The sequence below is a fragment of the Corylus avellana genome, chromosome ca2, assembly GCF_901000735.1.
Source record: "Corylus avellana chromosome ca2, CavTom2PMs-1.0".
In the NCBI taxonomy this organism is placed as follows: Eukaryota; Viridiplantae; Streptophyta; class Magnoliopsida; order Fagales; family Betulaceae; genus Corylus; species Corylus avellana.
Window position 1 is genome coordinate 9437381 of NC_081542.1, and position 20535 is coordinate 9457915.

General features: G+C 34.7%; 2 protein-coding genes across 3 annotated transcripts in view; both read left to right on the plus strand.

Moving 5' to 3' along the window:
- Positions 1 to 6298, plus strand: part of LOC132171229 (uncharacterized) — a 32428-nt gene extending 26130 nt beyond the window's left edge. For both annotated transcript variants that reach the window (XM_059582494.1, XM_059582495.1), the window contains exons 9-13: positions 434 to 896; positions 1063 to 1437; positions 3024 to 3227; positions 5150 to 5283; positions 5774 to 6298. In XM_059582494.1, coding sequence (XP_059438477.1) covers positions 434 to 896; positions 1063 to 1437; positions 3024 to 3227; positions 5150 to 5283; positions 5774 to 5948 — 1351 coding nt within the window. In that variant the 3' untranslated portion in view covers positions 5949 to 6298. The remainder of the gene's footprint in view (positions 1 to 433; positions 897 to 1062; positions 1438 to 3023; positions 3228 to 5149; positions 5284 to 5773) is intronic.
- A 5411-nt stretch (positions 6299 to 11709) lies between these two features.
- Positions 11710 to 20535, plus strand: part of LOC132170411 (protein PIR) — a 60618-nt gene continuing 51792 nt past the window's right edge. The window contains exons 1-7 of the mRNA XM_059581392.1: positions 11710 to 12030; positions 12186 to 12258; positions 17838 to 17902; positions 18111 to 18188; positions 18940 to 19059; positions 19146 to 19216; positions 19419 to 19511. Coding sequence (XP_059437375.1) covers positions 11977 to 12030; positions 12186 to 12258; positions 17838 to 17902; positions 18111 to 18188; positions 18940 to 19059; positions 19146 to 19216; positions 19419 to 19511 — 554 coding nt within the window. The 5' untranslated portion in view covers positions 11710 to 11976. The remainder of the gene's footprint in view (positions 12031 to 12185; positions 12259 to 17837; positions 17903 to 18110; positions 18189 to 18939; positions 19060 to 19145; positions 19217 to 19418; positions 19512 to 20535) is intronic.

The following is a 20535-nucleotide window of genomic DNA, read 5'->3' on the forward strand; positions in this document are numbered from 1 at the left end:
ACTACTTGTCTATGCATAATCCAAGACGACTTGAATCGACTAGATAAAACATTCCAAATGGCACATGTAGCCTCGTAATGAAGAAGAAGATGGTCCATGGACTCTTCATTCCTTTTATACATACAACATCTATCAACCACAATGACGTCCTCTGCTTTCGGAGGTTGTTCATAGTAAGGATCTTTCCTAAGGCTGCTGACCAAACAAAAATTGCCATCCTCAAGGGACCTTAGTCCGCCAAACACTCTTCAAAGGGAAACAAAAACCATCATTACAAAAACCTTGGTCATGATACATTCTAGTTTTGCATTAAATTTTATATTGTTATTTTATTTCTTTTAATTTTGTTCAGGCATATTTTAGCATTGGTCTAGTGCATTTTGTGACCATAATTTTATTGTTAAGGTATTGATTGTCTTTTCACATGAATCAGGTATATTGCAGAGGGTGGGCTTACTGGTGAGCGCAAACGTTGGGTGCCTCGAAGGGGAAAAACTCCTCTAGATCCAGATGCTGTAGGATTTATATACTCAAACCCAATGGAAGCCTCCTTCAAGCAAAGATGTCTTGAGGATTCGAAGACATATCATCGAAAACTTTTGAAAACCTTACAGAATGAGGGACTGGCAGCCTTAGGGTATGCATCTGAATATGATTATATCAGAGTGGAGGAGCGGTTAAGGAAAATTATAAAGGGTCCTGAGCAGAACATTTTAAAGCCCAAGGCTGCAAGTAAGATGATAGTATCTGAACTGAAGGAAGAACTAGAAGCACAAGGTCTGCCGACAGATGGAACTAGAAATGTTCTTTATCAGCGTGTGCAAAAAGCAAGGAGAATAAATCGCTCTCGTGGTCGGCCCCTTTGGGTTCCACCTGTTGAGGAGGAAGAAGAAGAGGTTAATCTTATTTACAATTCTTCTCCTGCTATGAAAACTGATATTCTCTTTTGTTTAGATCAGATTCATGTTTCCTTAGTATGCATATCTCAATTTATATATGTTCAGCATGGTCTTTCTCTTCGAAGTTAAATTGATACCGATTTAAGTATGATCCATCTGGCAGGTTGATGAAGAGGTGGATGAACTAATTTCTCGAATCAAGTTGGAAGAAGGAAATACAGAGTTCTGGAAACGCCGCTTCCTTGGAGAAGGCTTTAATGGCGATCATGGAAAACCTGTGGACATGGGCAAATTAGAACCTCCAGATGTGTTGGATGATGTTGATGTAGAAGACGTTGCAAAAGAGGTTGAAGATGATGAGGCTGATGAAGAGGAGGCAGAGCAGACTGAGAGCCAAGATGGAGACAGGGTGAAGGACAAGGAAGTTGAAGCCAAGAAGCCTCTTCAAATGATTGGAGTCCAATTGTTGAAAGATTCTGACCAAACAACTACCTCATCCAAAAAGACAAGGAGAAGATCCTCTCGAATATCTGTGGAGGTATGAAAGTCCATAATGGTTTAATTTCTTACTACTTCTCATTTTTGTTTTTATTATTTGGATCAAGTTAATTATTTAAACATGTTCTTAATTAGTACTATTTGCTGGTCGATTACCTGATTTTGATTGTTCTTTATCATGCCATCTATTATGTTTTCATGCTATTTCGGAAATATTGAAATAAAAGTCATAACAAGTCCGAATCATTTGGAAAAAGGACTCATGTAGCTGAATGAAAATATTAGATGTTAGTGGGAGGAAGGTGGACAGGATGGGATGGATAGTTATCAGACTTTGTGAGGAGGCTTAGGGTTTTGCTTTTCCATGGTGATCTATTGGAAGAAAGCATTCCGTCAATGGTGGTTTTTTAACTAAGATTGTGGAACATGGTAAAGATTTGACACCATATTTTCGGAAGCTCGGGAAAATAATAACAGACTAAGACTGAATGTACAAAGTAGGGAGACAATGAACCTTAGCCTTCTTCACTGCATTGTTGCTTGGGAGTTACAGTTGTTAGTATTATCACTGTTTGGACTCTCATAGATTATGCCTGTCAATGATGGAGTTATTGGATGCTTCAATACACACTAGAGTAGTATTATATCGAATGTAATACCACAATGCTTGATGTGGAGAATTTTGAGGGAGAGGAATGCGAGGACTTTTGTGGGAATTGAATTACCATTAGTGGAATGAAATTACTACTCCTAACACCACTTTTCTGTTAGATGAGAAAGATTGGTAGTTTTTCTTCTAGGGCATTTTTCAATTCCTTAGATCTGTTTAATCTTAGATCTACATTTTTTTTTTTCCTTTTTCTTTATTATTGTGTAGCTCTTGTATACTTCCTGTGTACTAGATTTACAGCGTCTCAATTGCATTTTTCTAATATTTCAATCTGAAGAAGATAGCCCTGATGGATGTATATGGGAATTGACAGTCTCTATCCCATAATACATGTTATATTTGAATGCTTTGTCACTCTCCACTTTACTGATGGATGTTATGTTAGTGTTTTGGGTCTTTTTGGCTTTATAATTTCTATAAATGTGATAAATTTACTATATCCATTGATGACTGGAACTACAAATTATAAAGTGTCATGTTTTAATCAACTTCATTCTTTCGTTTCTCAAATTTGAGTAATACAGACACTTCAAAAACATAAATCTGAAAAGCTTCGTGGTTCTAACATCTTTGACAGTCCAACAATTGTCCTGTTGGGATGAAGTTGTTTATTTAAATATGATCATTTAAGATAACTTCAAAGGAAAATGTATGCTTTTTTGACTTAAAGATCCTAATATGTAAGTTCTTGGCATATGTCTTTCAGGAATTCTACTTTTATCATATTCAAAGCTACTGAATATTTAGTATGTTCAAATTGTTTTGCTTGTCTGGTTTCTTTATTTGGTTTCTCAGTCAAATGTGTTTCGATTCTTTAATTAGAACTTTTAAGGCACAAGCTAGGTGTAAAACTGTGTATACTCGTTTTTGGTTTTTGTTTCCACTATGTTTTGATTGAGACCATTTTTTTCAGATATAAGGTCTTACCTTAGAATATTTTTTGTTTATGGATGTAGGATGATGATGATGATGACTGGTTTCCTGAGGATATATTTGAGGCATTCAAGGAACTGAGAAAAAGGAAGGTGTTTGATGTGTCAGACATGTATACAATAGCTGATGCTTGGGGTTGGACATGGGATAGAGAACTAAGGAACACACCTCCACGAAGATGGTCACAGGAATGGGAAGTTGAGTTAGCAATTAAAGTTATGTTGAAGGCAAGTTCCTATATCTTTCTCTCAGTTTCTTCACATGTGACACTAGTAATCCTAATTTTCATTGAGCTCACTTATTTCATATTGTACATCCATTCCTCATTTCTCTTTCTTTCTTCATATTCTTCCTTTTCTTCCTTTTTTTTTTATTTTTTTTTTTATTTCCTTTGCTTGGGTGCCTCTCTCTTCCTTCATTGAAATCACTCTTCTTTTTTTCGTTATCTATTTTTGAATGCCCAAGTAATTGTTAAAGTAATGATTAAATGATTAACTTTACATCTTCCTATGAGCTTAAGTTTTTGGCATAAGTGGTGATTTAACATGGTATCAAAGTTAAAGGCTCTAAATTCAAACTCTGATTCCGTCAATCAACTCACTATTTAAATTAAATATTTTATGTGTTGGGTCTCACCTATTAAAATTGAGTTTGATCCCACATTTGAGAGTGAGTGTTAAATTGTTGATTAAATGATTAAATTTACCTTTTCTTATAAGCTTAAGCTTTTAAGACAAGTGATGATTTAACAGTAGCTCTTCCAACTTAAGGACAAGTTTCTTTTTTGGAGGGAAAGTCATGATGCAGGGAATTTTCTGTCATTTTTTGTAATGTTTTGTATGTGTTGTCATTTTGCTTTTTTCGTGTGGATGGCGGTGATGGGAAAAATATTAACATTGGACAATTTACGTAGAAGAACATTATAGTGACGGAATGGTGTTGTATGTGCAAGAATAGTGGTGAATCTATTGATCATTTATTATTGCATTGTGAAGTTGCTATAGAGAGGTATGGAACATGGTTTGTCAGCTGTTTGGTGTTACATGGGTGATGGCGGGTAGGATGAAGGAATGTTTGGGAAGTTGGAGAGGACAAAGGGGTAATCGTACAGTTCTTCAAATTTGGAGAATGGCTCCTCTGTGTGTAATGTGGTGCTTATGGAGAAAAATGAATGCATTGAGTTTTGAGGACCGTGAACTTGTACTTATAGAGTTGAAGAAAAGGGTGCTCCAAACACTTTTTTCCTAGAGAGTATTGTGGCATTCATCGCAAGTTTCAACGCTTACGAAATTTCTAGAATTATGTGCTTCATTTTCAGCTTAAAAGTTATTGTATATGTGGGCTCTATTGTATACTTCCTATGTACATGGGTTGCGCCCCTTGCACTTTTTATAAATTGATATTACCTATAAAAAAAAAAATAAAAAAAAATGTGTTGTCATTTTGCTCAAGTAACCAAGATGTAAGGGGGATAGCATAGCCTGCATTAGTTATTAGATTACCAGCCTTTTGTAATCAGTTTTTTGACAATTGCCATAGAAGTTTCAATGCCATTTACAGAGCCTAGATTCGGCTCTCTTTCTCTTTGCTTAAGTAAACCTTAAATCTTTCTTTTCTTCTTGAAACTCAAAGCTTAAAGCATCATCTATTAACACTAAATTTATCAAAAGAAGTGTGTCACATACATGTATATGAACTTTCTGTACTTGACAGGAACTGTATGTATTTGTTAGAAGAGTTATTAGGGTTTGTGAGTCATTAGGGTTTGGGGGTATTTTGGTCATTGTAATAGTCTTTATTAGTCTTGTTTTCTTATAAATTTCTCTTTTGGACGTCCCTGAAATTTCATTAGGATTTTCATGAATCCAAACATCTATAAACAAAATCAGCTTTGATCTATATCAGCAACGTTTATCCATATCTCTGTATTTTGGGACTTGATGAGCCTGTGCAAAACTCCTTAAATAAACATATATAGCCATTTCATGCTCTGCATATCAGATGGGATTCCCTAAGAATATGGTAAAACTTAGCCTAAAGGATTTGGTTTTGTCGTTTCATTGATGTGGAAAGTGGAAAATTTACTGTTACCATAGAATTATCTGCTTTAACCATGTGTTCTTGAATGAATGAAATAATGCACTTTCAGGTAATAGAATTGGGTGGAACACCAACTATTGGCGATTGTGCAATGATCTTGCGTGCTGCTATAAAGGCTCCATTACCGTTGGCTTTCTTGAAGATCCTGCAGACAACACACAGTCTTGGCTATACATTTGGGAGGTAAGATCATGTGCTTCATTTGAGGGGGAGGGGAAGAAAAGATAGAACATTAGATGTTGGATTTTCTTGATCTAGTTTTTCCATTTTCCATGGACTGTACGTGCTTTGGACATCTAGATGTTGGTTGTTATGTCATTTTTGAAAGTTCGGCTGTGTGCATATTAAGAAAATGTTCAAAATATTGCATGGATAAATTAGTTCTCTTGGAGACCAATATTTTACGCAAAAGAATGTAATTTGAGAACTACATGATTGGTGGGACAGTGTGGATGGACTTTTTCTAGATTTTTTATGCATCATATTGATGCAAAAGCAGGAGTCTTTTCTATTGTTTCTTATAGTTTTCTTGCCTTTGGCTACATAGCGTGCTTGTAAGGAATTTCAACAATGATATATCATTGGTCAGAAAGCCTTAAATTGCATTTCTTTATTGGCACTTCCAAACCACTACCACAAAACTTTTATCTTATCTAGTTTTCTTCTATTGCAGTGACCTTTATGATGAAATCATCTTGCTATGTCTCGACCTTGGGGAGCTAGATGCAGCCATTGCAATTGTTGCAGATTTGGAGACATCTGGAATCACAGTTCCAGACGAAACTTTGGACAGAGTGATTGCTGCTAGACAGATAATTGACATATCTGTCAATGACGTAACATCATAACTGCGGCTTATACTTCTATCTCCCTTTCTTATAGCCTGATTCTGGAATAGCAAACAGCATGTGTCAACGGTGGCTCTGCATACAAGGAGTATTTTTCCAGTGCTGCAAATCAATGCAGAAGGCAAGTGTAAAGTAGGTCTCAATTAGGGCGGTAATCGAGCCGAGTATTTAATGTTAAAGCTCTATTCATTTAATTTTATTTTTTACACGAGCGGAGGTTGAGCTTATCACTGAACTAGATAATTTGTTCAAGCTTAGTTCATTTAATTTTCGAGCGAATTTGTGTTTGTTCACGAGCTGCTCAATTAACTTATTCATTCTTTATCATGAATGAATATCATTTTTTTTTTTTTTTTTGTAAATCCATAATAATTATTAGTTAATTAATTATTGTTATGATTCTATCATTTGAGTTAATTAAACAAATTAAATTGAATGTTAAATTTATATCTATGTCTTATAGACTATAGTATGTATATTAATTCATTATGTACATACATATTTATACATAGACAAACACATATATCCATATCATGACTCACAATAACAATTCAAGTTATATCTATTATACTAGAAAGAGAATTTCTCTAAACTTAAGATGTATTCATTACAAAATTAAAATAATAATATAAAAAAATATTAAAAATGAAATTATATGAAGGTAACATATATGTATAGGGTTAAATACTACAAACCCCCCTAGGGTTTTTCAACTTTATTTTTTTTTTCCCTGGGGTTTCATTTTTATCATAGGAGGTCTCTGTGGTTTTGATAAGTGACAAAGTTAGTCTATTCGTTTAGTTGACCGTTAGGACTGACACGTGGACTAATCAGACGTCGATACGTGGTACATATTTAATTTAATTTTTTTTAAAAAAAAAATGTATTTAAAAAAAAAAACATTTTTTTTTTAATTTAAACAAAAATATACATTTTTTTAAATTTTTTTAAAAAAAAATTAAATATGTGCCACGTGTTGATGCGATTGAATACGTGTCGATATCTGCTGATCATTATGGATGAACTAACTTGTCATTTCATCAGCAAATAAGGGCTCTGCGTGAATAAAAATAGCTTCGAGGAAAAATAAGACAATACAGGAGTCTGATATTTAACGATATATACTACTTTCTCTTATATATATATATATATATATATATAAAACACCATATACAAATCAAGAAAATTGTCCCATTTCTACTCATGTTTGGCTGCATCAAGAATTATAGTCTGATTCGATATGGAGCTGTTTCATCAGTTTTTTGTGTGTTTGTTTAAACGATAATTTGTTTGATCTTATTTATTATCATGATTAGTTGATAGCAAGATAAGGCTTATGATATAAGAATGGAGAATCTATGGTCTTTTTACCTCAGGGTTCAATCTAACCACATATATGTGAAATTTTTGAGTAATGTTATAAGTCCTTCTTATATCCCTCTAAGGATGATGTGGCTCTTAAAATCACCACTATACTTGTGATTGATTACTATTAGATTTTGATCAAATTGTGATTTTAAAAAACACCTCATTTTTCAAGAAACACAAGACAAGAGAGGTTTCTAGAATTACTCAGAATTCTTTCATACAGACAGGCATTTTTTTTTTTCGTTGAAATATGGCTGGATCACTAGCAGACCTTGAAACAACAGAAGCAAAATAACAAAGTTGCTATTGCCATTTTCATTCTGCTTAGGAAAAGAAGTGTAACTATTTTCATCTAAAATGGTGTAATCTTTAGGCTTCATTTAATTTTTTAATTTTTAATTTTTTTTTTAACTTTTATTTTTAAATAAAGATATATTATCAAAGTGCAGATGGGTGCAACTCTAGTACACATGGAGTATGATATATATATATATATATATAAGGGTTAAATAATCTTTTTAGGAGTGCTACACATCCTAAATTTTTCTCCCAAAAGTTAGTTCTCAAATGATGTGTCACCATTTCATGAGATTTATTATTTTGGAAAGTGTATTACCAAATCATGTAATGGTAACACATTATTTGTGAATCAACTTTTGAGAAGAAAATTTGGAATGTGTAGCATTTCTCATCTTTTTAGTACCTAGGTTTTCATGTTTTTATTTTTTTTTTTCACCTAGGTTTGAATCTGTATCACAGATGGTAAGTGACTTATGGGTAAATACCAATTTAGTACTTCCATCACCATTTCATTAGCCAAACTAACAGACTACAATTGTGTGGTTTAGGCCACCCCTATTGTCCATCTGGCCAACCCCAAACCAGCTGTAGGAGGTGATTTGCATGATTTAGGAGAACGAATGAGATGATGATACCGAATTTGTATATTGAAATTGAATGAAAACTACAATGACTAATTCGAACTTAGTCTGGCTCCAAGAACTGAACTGCTTACAAAAGCCTTATCATTTTTGGCATCGATCTCTTCTACAACTTTGGCTTATATTTGCTAACTATTTTGATAACTAAGCCCAATTTCCTTTGACCCAACTCAACTGCCCTAACTGATTACTCTCTCACTTACCTAATATAAACTCGTTATAGATCCCTTACATACTCCTCCTATTTTACTGGAATAATGTAAAAGTGTCCGTTGATCTTTGTGTGGACATGTCATATATATATATATATATACTTTGGAGAAGCTAAGTACTTAGGACTTAGGAGTACTTAGGAGGAGCTCCGTGCAAAGAGCCTCATAGAGCCGGGGGCAAGAGGAGCAAATAATTTCGTGACCCACACAAAACAACTTTCACTTGGTGGAGTCTCTCCAGTCATCAAAGTGAAGTCTCTCTTTGTTCTAGTTTGGTGGTTTTACGATTCAACTTGTGGAGGGCAACATGGGTATTTTTTTCTCTACATTGTAGTGTTATCCAAGAAAGATGACTAATGCATTACCTTACTTATTTTCCTCATATCCACTCAAATGCTACTTGGCGTGTTCCCTATGATTACTTTCCTATTTTTCTCTCATCCTTCGAGACTTATGTTGCATACTTGGGTAGAGTTTTCTTCAAAACTCGGTTGAAGGAATTTTTTTCAACTCAATTTATAAAAATGATATGTCATTTGAACATGTAAGATGTATATATTTTTTTAATAATATTGACAAAGTTGGAATAAATAATTTTAAAAACTCATATGCATCTCACATGTTATTAAAAAATGGACATATGTCATTTTTATAGACTGGATTAAAGGAAGTTCCTCAAACTGAATTTGGAGGAAAACTATGCCCATGTAATTTTTATAACTTTTGGTGTATGAAGATTATGTTGTTAGTTGGGGGACTACGCCACATAGGTTTTATGGAGAGCTACAAATAGAATTACTCATTATGTATGATATTTGGTGTATAAAAATTGATTTTTTGGTTGGAAAGTCACGTCACATAGACTTTGAGAGGATGGAAGAAACATGAGAGAGTAATGAATAGAATAACTCAAGAAAGACCGTTAGAGATGAGTTTTGTATTGGCCAACCTTTATTATCTTCATTCTCCGTTTATACAGAAATTTCCTACAAATTGGTTTGTAATAACTTTTTTACAAACCAACCTCTAAAAGTGACATGTATCATTAACATGTGAAAAACACATATTTTTTAATAGTATGTGTTTTTCACATGCATTTTTTTTAGCTTAAAGAACACATTATTTTTGAAAACCAACAAACCAATTAGTTTACAACAAAAAAAAATTGTGTTAATGTTATCATCACATAAGGAAGTAATTTGTGGCCCTATGGGTCCACCAATCACTACTAAATATATATATTTGTTTTCCGAGATAACATAATAATAGTGTTTTCTTTTTCTTTCGATTCTTTTGCTGCCCTTGCTTATCTTTCAAGCCGGGAGCAATCAAAGTGACTTTAGATGTACGTATCTCACCCCCACCTCATCCTAATTCCAACTCAACTAATTGAGATTGATATAGTTTTTTTTTTTTTTAACGTGCTTTAGAACCATCCTTTTTTCTTTTTTCTTACTTACAAAAAAAAAAAAAAGAAGAAGTTAAGTTGTATAGTATTAGAAAGTAAATTTTATAATTTAATTACTACCATCCAATATATTAGCATGAGAAGCCATATTCCATTTCTAAAGTGATTTAGAAATATTATGCATGTATTTTGTATTATTTTTGTTATTAATTTGACAAAAAAAATTGGATGGAATTTTAAAATTGAAAATGGTCTAAAGTTTGGGTGTTCAATAAAAAAAAATTAAAATTTTAAAATTTTAAAATCGAACCGAGGGAAAACATGAGGTTATATATAATTTCTCAATAACTTATGACTAGATTTTTAATAGAAAAAAGAACAAAAATTTCATATAAATTAGTCTGCAAAAGCGACATGTTTTTTGAGTTATTAAAAAGCACACACTATTAAAAAAACCTATGTAATTTTTACATGCTAATAATTATATATCATTTTTCGAAGTTGATTAGTAAGAAATTTGTCTCCCATAAAAAAGCTTATCACGAGATATTTATTAGGGTAAAGAATAGTATTACTCAAAAGAAAAAAAAAGGGGGGGAGAAAATAATAAAATAGTAATAATTTATTTAACATAACCAGGAGAATTTGTATATACGGTCAACAATTAGATGCTGACAGTTGGAGTGAAACCTCAAACTATCACCATATTTACAATATTCCATAATGTTTCAATTTACTATAGAGAATAATAACCACAGGTTTGCTTAAGTGGTAAGAGCCTTGGTCTTTGTTGTAGTCCATGAGGTCTAAGGTTCAACTCTCTTTAAGTGCAAACAATTCTTTAGGGCCAGTTGACAAAGCCAGAGTATTACTCGTGTGGAGAGCGGGTTCGATATTTATCTAATAGGGGTGAGTACACGAAGTGATCCTACCTTAAAAGGATTCCTCGTTACCAAAAAATTTTACTATAGAGAATATTACAATTCGGATGATATATTGAGAAATATTGCAAAAATTAAAAGAAAAATAGTACACATATTTTTCTCAAACTAACAACCAATTTACAATGTCATCTTAATTAAAGATTGTCACTTTTAAAAATTTGTAATGTATCCCAAAGTAAAAAATACCCTTAATAAAAAAAATTTGAAAGTGTTGAAACTCACAGCCACATTGTTTTTTTATTTAAAAAAGGAAATTAATTGTATTTTTATCTTATTGTAGTCTTTAAATGGTATTATAGTCTGTTTGCAAGACAAAAGAGCTGCACTGCAAAGTTTGGATAATTTGAGGTGATATTGATGTAATCTTTAGTTTGTAGGGACTAGGGGCATCATAAATTAAATGTTAGTAAGAAGAAGTATGTGTATTTTTTCAATTAAAAGATCGAGTGACATTGTAAATTAGGTTGTAGATTGAGTGGAAATATATTTCCCCATATATATATATATATATATATATGGGGAAAACTTTACAAAAAAGCTTTTACATGTTTTGAAATTACTTTCAAAGTATAAAAACTTTCAATTTAGGATATCAAACTTTAAATTTTTGCAATGTTTTTCTTAAGATTTTTCGTTAAGTATTGTTAAAATTTTCAAAATACCATTTTTTTTTTTTAATAAAAACAAAAAATTGCAAAGATTTAAGTGTTAGTATTTTTGTAAATTTCGTTAAATCTTACCTAACATTTATTTTATTTTATTTTTTAAATTTATTATTATTATTTTTTATACCAATATATATATATTGGTGGTGTGAAGACTCGAACCAGACTTAGGAGGAGAAAGGTCAAATCCGTAATTTACTCCCTCTGTCGTCAGGCACCAAACCATAACAGTCGAGTGAGTAGTTGGCGACCTTGAGACAACATTTCCGGAAGCGACTCGCTGGCGATCCCATTCCTCATTCCTCATTCGCTCCAAAATTACCGAAATTGAAGGTGAGAAAAAGAGAAAACACCTTCAATCATCACAGTCTTCCCATTTTCGATCTATCCGTTTGCTCAAAATGCAAAGGTTTCATCCACAAACTTTGCAGTGCCTTAATCTTTCGCCGTATTCGACTTAAAGATTTAACTGTAAATTTGAGCTTCATCCATGGCTGTCCCTGTCGAGGAAGCCATCGCCGCTCTTTCCACATTCTCACTTGAGGTGAGTCCTGCAACTGCTCAAAACAGTTCCATTTTGATCTACATTCCGCAATTTTGCTGAGTAGAAAGTGAATATAATTGTATAATGTGCTTTTGAAACCGAAGCGTTTATATAGATTTTTATATGTATTGTGTTTTTGTGGATAAATTATGTAGGATGAGCAACAAGAGGTGCAGGGACCAGGACTTTGGGTGTCGAGTGAGAGAGGTGCAACCGAGAGTCCAATTGGTATGCATTCTTTAAGATTTTTAAAAATTTATTCACTGCAAGTTTGTTAATCGTTACACATAAGAGGAATTGTGGTGGTTTATGTTTCTGTTTGGAAAACTCTGAACTTTTGTGTGCAAATCTGTGGCCAAATTTTGTGTGCATCCGACTATCCGAGTTCATTCCTGTCAGGCAAAACTTTATGAAATTTTGATTTAGATTTTGCATACTTATGGCGGTTCAACTGCACTTTGCCGGATCTATACGAGTCGTTGGCGGGAATGCTACGGGATTTATTCAATCTTCGTATTCTTGGCAATTGTCTGTCGTGATTTTTTTTTTTCTCTCTAGATTTTTGCTTTATCATTTTACTTTTATTGGCCCGAGAACCTCTATATTTGGAAAGCGGAGGAAAAATATTTGTTTTACATATTTGTTGGTGTATAATGGTCATAAACGTTTTTGTGTATCTCTATTAATGCTAACAAAACAAATTCTCTGATAATTTTCCATTAGAACTTCTTAAGCACGAAATTCTGAAAATATTCTCCTTGTGTCCTATTGCCTAAAAATCAAATAATTTTAATATGTATCTTGGAAAGACAAATCATTTTATCAAGCTTTATAAACAATTAAGTTTTTCTCATGATTTCCATTAAAAGAGAAAAAGAAAAAAAATCAGATGCTATAAGACTTCTGGTACAATGATGAAGTTTTATAGAAAATTTGCAATTCGCAGAAGGAATAATACAAAATATATAACCAAAGTCTTAAAAAAAGTTAATAGGTAACCAAGTGTAGCAAATAAGAAAGGGAGGCAAAGAGAACAAGGGGGAGAGAAGGGAGGGGGGGGAAAACATGTATGGGGTATCTTACGGATAAGACTCCCCATTTAAGAATTTTAATGTTGTGAATACACGTCTATATTAAGGAGTAATCGACCCTTTTCAACAAAAAGAATCCTGTTGGTCTATCTTAAATATAGCTATTCAATTTTTTAATCTATATTAAATTTTAAAATAGCCATAACTTATTATTCTTAATTTTTTTTTTTTTTTATAAGTAACAAACCAATTTCATAAATAGCATAAGGCGCCCTTAAGTACATCGGAAGTATACAAAAAAGAACCACCTAACTAGCACAGGCAAAATGGACAAGGAAATCACGAAAACTAATTGACAAAGGAGACACATACGCTGCCGTCCATAAATATTAAATACAAGGTATCATAAAACAAAGACAAAATTTCCCCTAGCGTCGTCTCTCTGTCTTTAAAGCACCTATCATTCTTTTCCTTCCATACGCACCAGAAGAGGCATGTAGGCACAATTTTTCCATATCGCAGCACTCCTAGGCTTGCCAAAGGACCACCAATAATTAAGCAGATCAACAACACTACTAGGCATAACCCAGGACATCCCAAAGCGACTAAAAAAGGCACTCCAAATGACGGTAGCCCCATCACAATGGGGAAGAAGATGATCCACCGACTCCCCATTCCTCTTGCACATGCAACATCTGTCCATCAAAATGATGTGCCGCGTCCTAAAATTATCCAAGGTGAGAATCTTGCCTAGAGTTGCTGACCAAACAAAGACTGTTGCCCTAGAAGGAGCCTGTGTCCGCCAAACACTCTTCCGGGGTAAGAGGCCCCCTACAGGAGAAACCAACGAGCAAAAGTAGGATTTGGCCTTGAACAAACCTTTATTCTTAAAACTCGTAATCTGTCTGGTATCTTTTTTTCATTTCCTAAAAAAACTATAAATAATGCAATAAATAATTTTTGTAAGGGTTAATAACTTTTTTTTTTGATAAATAAAGATATATAGATCAAAAGTGCAGAGGGGCGCAAAATGAGGGGTGCAACATAATTTTTTTAGTACTAAAAAGTTTTTTAAGTACTAGTAACTTTTTTAGTACTTAGGTTTCAAACCGTATCACATATGGTACTTGACTTATGGGTAAAGATCAATTTAGTACCTTCGTTACATTCCATAAGCCGAACTAATGTCGGCAACCTCATGCTTGCCATAGAGCCACCCTCAATGGTCAAAATGGGGTAGTCGGCCACCCCATATTTTTCATTTTCTTTTTTCAAGTTTTGATTTTTTAATTTTTTTTTATCAAAAAAAAAATATTTAAATTATTTTTATGATTTTTTTTATTTTTGTTAGGACACGTGGCATGTTTTTGTTACGACACATGTCAGTCCGTTAGTTTGATTGATGGAATGATGACGATGGTACTAAATCGGTATTTACCCATAAGTCAAGTATCATCTTTGATACAAATTAAAACTTAGATGGGAAATAATAAAAAAGTGAAAACCTAAGTATTAAAAAGGTTATTAACCCTTTTATTAATTATCTAATATCGAAGTTGGTTCCTCTGAACAGCTTCCATTATCATAATTACTGAATAACTTAATACTAATTATGTAACACCCCGATCCCATATTGAGAAAATGTGGAGTAGTCCACATAAAATGAGTGATTTATAAAGATAGTCATGAGTGCTAAGTCTTACATTGCCTAGTTACTAGGTAAAATTAGGCCTTATAAGGAATTTTAGGGAAGCTCCAAATTGACTAGTCCTTTTGGGGTGATAGCACAGATGTGGTTGACGCTTTTTCTTGGGTCGTTACAAATTATATAAGGGAGTTTTGAAAGCAGAATATCAGGGAATTTTGTTGGACCGGATAAAGAGTTTTGAAGAGACTACCCGTGAATGTTGGAGTTCTTAAGGAGGAATCGTGATAGGGAACAAAATATTATTACTTGAAGGGTAGTGTCCCTGTGTGTGATGTGGAGTATTTGGTTGTTAACAAATAAGTGTGTATGATAGGAGGGAGAACTGTTAAAGAGCTCAAAATGGGTTTTCTCCAGGCATTTTATTTTTTATTTTGAAACAATCCTTCTTTCAGAGCTTCTAGTCCTCTTTTGAGCAATAGATGTGTGTGTTCATGTACGTGCACGCACTAAGATTTATGCTGTTTTTAACTAAAGTATTAGTTCCTTTCAATAATGATTAAATATTATGTCACACATGAATACTTAAAAGAGGCATGTCATGTGTTGCAACAATCAGAGTTTTGACTTCTTTTTTTTTTTTTTTTGATAAGTAAAAATCTTTCTCAAAAAGGTTATGAAATCTTTTTTTAATAAATAACAATCAGAGTTTTGACTTATCTCCGCTTCATTATGGTTTTGTATTTTTTCATTCAATATATGTTGGAGTTTGTGTGAGGCATGTAGTATGGTACACATTTATTTAGTTGAAATAGTTTTTCAAACGTGTGGTTCTTTGAAACGAGCGGTTCACTTCATTCTCATTTTTAAGTGGGCTATGAAGAAAAGGGCTGGGGAGGCTTCTAATTTGGGCAAGGGCCCGGGTGTTGTAGAAGGTTGTGTGAGTGCAAAGCTAAGCCAACCAACATGATGGAATTTAAATTCCTCACCAACTCCACCCCAAAAAATCCTACTGACTGAAGTTTCTCAATACGATTGGCTACACCAACAGAGATAGTGAAGAGGGACAAATAATAGGTAGGCAAATTAGAAAATAAAGTTGCTTCCAACCTGCCAACTGTTGTTCCATCTTCTCAATAATACCATCCCATATTGATTTTTCCTTGAAAGAATCCCCTAAAGGAATACATAGATACTTCATAGGCAGAGGATACCTTTTTTATTTTTTTGATAAGTAATAATGCATTAAGAGCGCAGAGGGGCGCAACCCAAGTACACAGGAAGTATACAAGAGAGCGACTAAGTAGGGGAGAAAAAAGAAGAGAACATAAAGAGAAAATCAGAAAAATTGATCACTAAAGGAGCAAGCCAGCCTGCTGTCCATAGGCAGAGGATACCTTAGAACCAAGAATGTGGGCCAGGCCACCAACACCTTCCACGGCACCAACAAGGACTACCTCTGGTTTGACCAATTTAATTTCAACCCTGATACAACTTCAAACATAAGAAAAAACAACAAATGACGAAGATGATCTGTATTCACCTCACAACAAATGACGGGATTTTGTATGGGGGGGGGGGGGGCTAAACGATGAGCCTAAGATCCACTTGGTCAGCTGGCACGAGGTTTGTAGTCCGATATCAGAGGGTGGTTTAGGGATTTGAAGTTTGCGATTTTTTAATGAAGCTCTTTTGGGGAAATGGCTGTGGAGATTTGCCAATGAGGAAGAGGCTTGGTGGAGAAGGATTTTAGTGGCAAATTATGGGGTGTTTTGGGGCGGTTGGCACTCTATAGTTCCTCGCGGATCGCATGGGGTGGGGTTATGGAAACACATTTGTAGGGGTTGGAGTTTGTTTCACTGTCACTTCAAATTCGATCTTGGCTTGGGGCTGAAAGTCAAATTTTGGGAGGATTTTTGGTGCGGCGAGATGCCCCTGAAGGATGCTTTTCCCGGCCTTTTCAATATCGCTAGCAACAAGGCTGCCTCCATTGCGGATATCAGGGAGTGTATAAATGGTATGGTTCATTGGAATGTTACCTTTATTCGAAGAATTCATGATTGGGAGGAGACGGCCTTAGTCTCCCTTCTGTCGCTCTTGTATTCGCTCTCGTTGCGTGGGGAAGGGGAGGATAGGATGTGGTAGATCCCATCTAGCAAAGGGAAGTTTGAGGTTCGCTCCTTTTATAGGAAGCTTGTCCTTAAAGAGTCCAACCATTTCCCCTGGAAAAGTATTTGGCGCACCAAGGTTCCTTCGAGAGTGGTGTTTTTTGCTTGGTCGGTTGCCCATGGGAAATCTCTTATCTTGGATAATGTTTGGAAGAGAGGTATTGTTGTGATTAATCGTTGTTGCATGTGTGAATCGGAAGGCGAGTCTATGGGTCATCTCTTTCTTCACTGTGGGGTTGCGCGCTTTTTGTGGGATGTCATCTTTTCTCATTTCAACATGTGTTGGGTTATGCCTAGAAGCGTCAAGGAGATGTTAGCTAGTTGGTGGTCGGGTGGTAAATCCCGAAGTGTGGTGGTGTGGAAGATGGCTTCCCTGTGTCTTATGTGGTGCTTATGGAAGGAAAGGAACGCTAGATGCTTCAAAGATTTGTCGAGAAACCTTGAGAACCTTGTTCATTTCTTTTTGTACACGCTCTTTATGTGGACTGCAGGCTGGCTTGCACCCCTAGAGATCAATTTCCTTGATTTTCTTTTTATGTTCTCTTCTTTTTTCTTCTTTACTTAGTCGCTCTCTTGTATACTTCCTGTGTACTTGGGTTGCGCCCCTCTGTGTTCTTTAATGCATCATTACTTATCAAAAAAAATTGTAAAAATACATAAACTCCCCCCAAAATAACAATAATAAAACAACATAAAATAAACACATCGTCCTATTATTGATTGATTGTGTTCTATCCATACTACATGGTCAATTTTGTGCTTTATTTATGCTACAGCTCTCTCTGTTTCGCTTGCTCTCTCATTCACACACACACACACACACACACACACACACACACTTATGCTATAGCTCTCTTTGTCTGTCTAGCTCTCTCATTTACATACACACACCTACATACGTTCATGTATGTCTAAAGACATGGTATAGTCGGAAATATAATTAAGAAGCGCTTCCTATTGTAGAGTACAGTGATGTTTCTGCATACCGCCTATCTCTATCAGAGGACACAAAAGCTCTCAATCAGCTGGTATGTAGTTCTTGTTTCTCCTTTTACCTTATCTTTTGAAAGCATAGAACTTAGATTTTAAGCATTTACCTTCTGTTCAGATAATTGGGATGGTAAAAGGTCAGATATAAGTACAAGTTTACGTCCATAATTACAATTTGATTCATTCCTGTTCGCAATATTGTTGTTATTTTCATGTTATGTGATGGTGAAGCTGTAAAACATGCAGAATGCCCTTATCCAAGAGGGGAAGGAGATGGCATCCGTGCTTTATACATATCGCAGTTGTGTCAAAGCTCTTCCACAGGTTTATTTTGGGTTTATTTTGAACAGAACTTTTCTGGACATCAAGTATATACTCAGTCATAAAAAAAAAAAAAAAAAAAAAAAAATTAAAATTAAAGGACTTATCAAAATGTATATACTCGGTCATTCAAGTCACTGTTAATCACACACACACACACACACACACACACACACACACTCACAGTGCACAACACAGCACTGACACAAGACACGTGTCAAGGTGAGGCGCATCCAAGACTCCCTAATGCATGAAATTTTTTGCTAAATCTCTCATAAGGTACACACCCTTTCTTTCATGTGAATGCTTAATGAAAAATAGTAGTCCTCTCAGCTCTTAATCGAATGCATATGCCTATCAAACTTAACAACAAATTATGTTAATTATTTATGGGGTCTTGAGTTTGAATCTTGCCTTATTCTATGCTTTCGATTTAAGTGAAAAATTCTACAAGTTGCTTCCTACCCATCAAGGGATTTTGAGCTCACAGGCAAGACGTAGTGTTGCAATGCAAATTATGCTTAGGCTTTTGAGATTATGGTAATTTGTAATGTACGTTATGTGGCAGCTTCCTGATTCTATGAAGCAAGGTCAAGCTGAATTGTATATAGAAATGTTTCACCCGATGAGGGGGAGTTTGGGCTCACGCTTGGGATGGAGTCTTAGAATATAAATTAAAAGGAATGAAATTTATTTTCTCCATCTGCTTAGGCTGTTGGGATTGTGGTAATATATATCGTGTACTATGTGGCAGCTCCCTGATTCTATGAAGCAAAGTCAAGCCGACTTGTATCTAGAAACATATCAAGTTTTAGACTTGGAGATGAGTCGTCTGCGTGAAATTCAGCGATGGCAAGCATCAGCTGCATCGAAAGTACAAGCTCTTAATTACTCTCTTATTTTTTATGTTTAAACTTGAGTCAAACTTTCAGTACCAATTATTGTTGTTTTGTGATGCAGCTAGCTGCTGATATGCAACGCTTTTCAAGGCCTGAGAGGCGCATAAATGGCCCGACAATAACTCATCTCTGGTCTGTTATAACGTCTCATTTTTCTTCCGAAACTGATTGCTTGATTTTTCTCTTTTTTTTACCACCTCATTTCAAGGGATGAATATGTTTGAGCTTAAGCTCCTCACCATCATATAAATGTTAATACATCATCAGAGCAATTTGTAAGTTCCTATGATGATGCCCTGTAGCTATCCTCCTGAGATATCTTTCTCAACTCTAGGTCCATGTTGAAGTTACTTGATGTCTTGGTGCAACTTGATCATCTCAAAAACGCTAAAGCAAGCATACCTAATGACTTCTCTTGGTATAAGAGGTATGTCAATCATCTTTGTTTTCTGTCATATTGCTATGGCTTGGTTACACCTCTCTTCTGTTCTTTAAAGTGGATTATCTTCTTCTTTTTCTTTTTTTTTTGCTGTCTATTTTTTTAATTGTTAATGACAAGTAGCTTGCACTTGAGTCTTTTCCCCTCCCTATCTTCTCTCTGAGTACACTTACAATGTTTTTTGAAAGTTTGTGACTAACAGGCCATCTTCAAGTATTACATTTACCTACAACCTGCATGTGTGGTGCTTAAAATCTGTTCCTTCATGCAGCCTTTCCAGGCCTTCTGAGGTGGTTTAGAAGGATGATGTAGGATAATGCTGAAGTTCTAGAGTAGTGCCATGTATGATCTGTTATATGGTGGGCTAATCTACAACAACATGTTATTTATCGGTTCTTCAAGAGGACTTAAATTCTGGTTCTTAAGAAAGCAAGTCATATCTTTTATAAGGGGTATTGAGAGAATATATATAAAGAAAGGAGAACAACAAGAAACCTAAGGTATCACACCCAGAGGTTACTTACTATATATAGAGCACTAAGGAATAGATTCCATCCTCTGGCAAGCACTTCATAGGTGATGGAAATTTTTCAGAAGAGTCCCATTGAATTGAAGAAGCACTTAACAAACAAGCACATGCGTGTGTGCTGTTGGGCACTGGACTGCTAAGTGAGAGTCCAAATTCTTTAATCAGCAAAGCCAACAAAACTCCACAAGCAATGAGATTTTTTTTTTTTTTTGATAAGTAATAATGATATAAAGCAAAGCGCAGAGGGGCGCAACCCACGTACACAGGAAGTATAAAGAGCGCGCCTAAGAGGGAGAGAAATGAAAAAGGAAATCAGAAAAACTAATCTCTAAAGGAGCAAGCCAAGCGGCCGTCCAAGAGAAAAGAGTAAAGTAGAAACTTTGAACAATGAAACTGAACTTTAAGCTATTAAAGACCATAGACATTATTCTCATTCTTGTTCCTTGTCAAATTTGTAAATTGACATTCTGCTACTCTCCATTT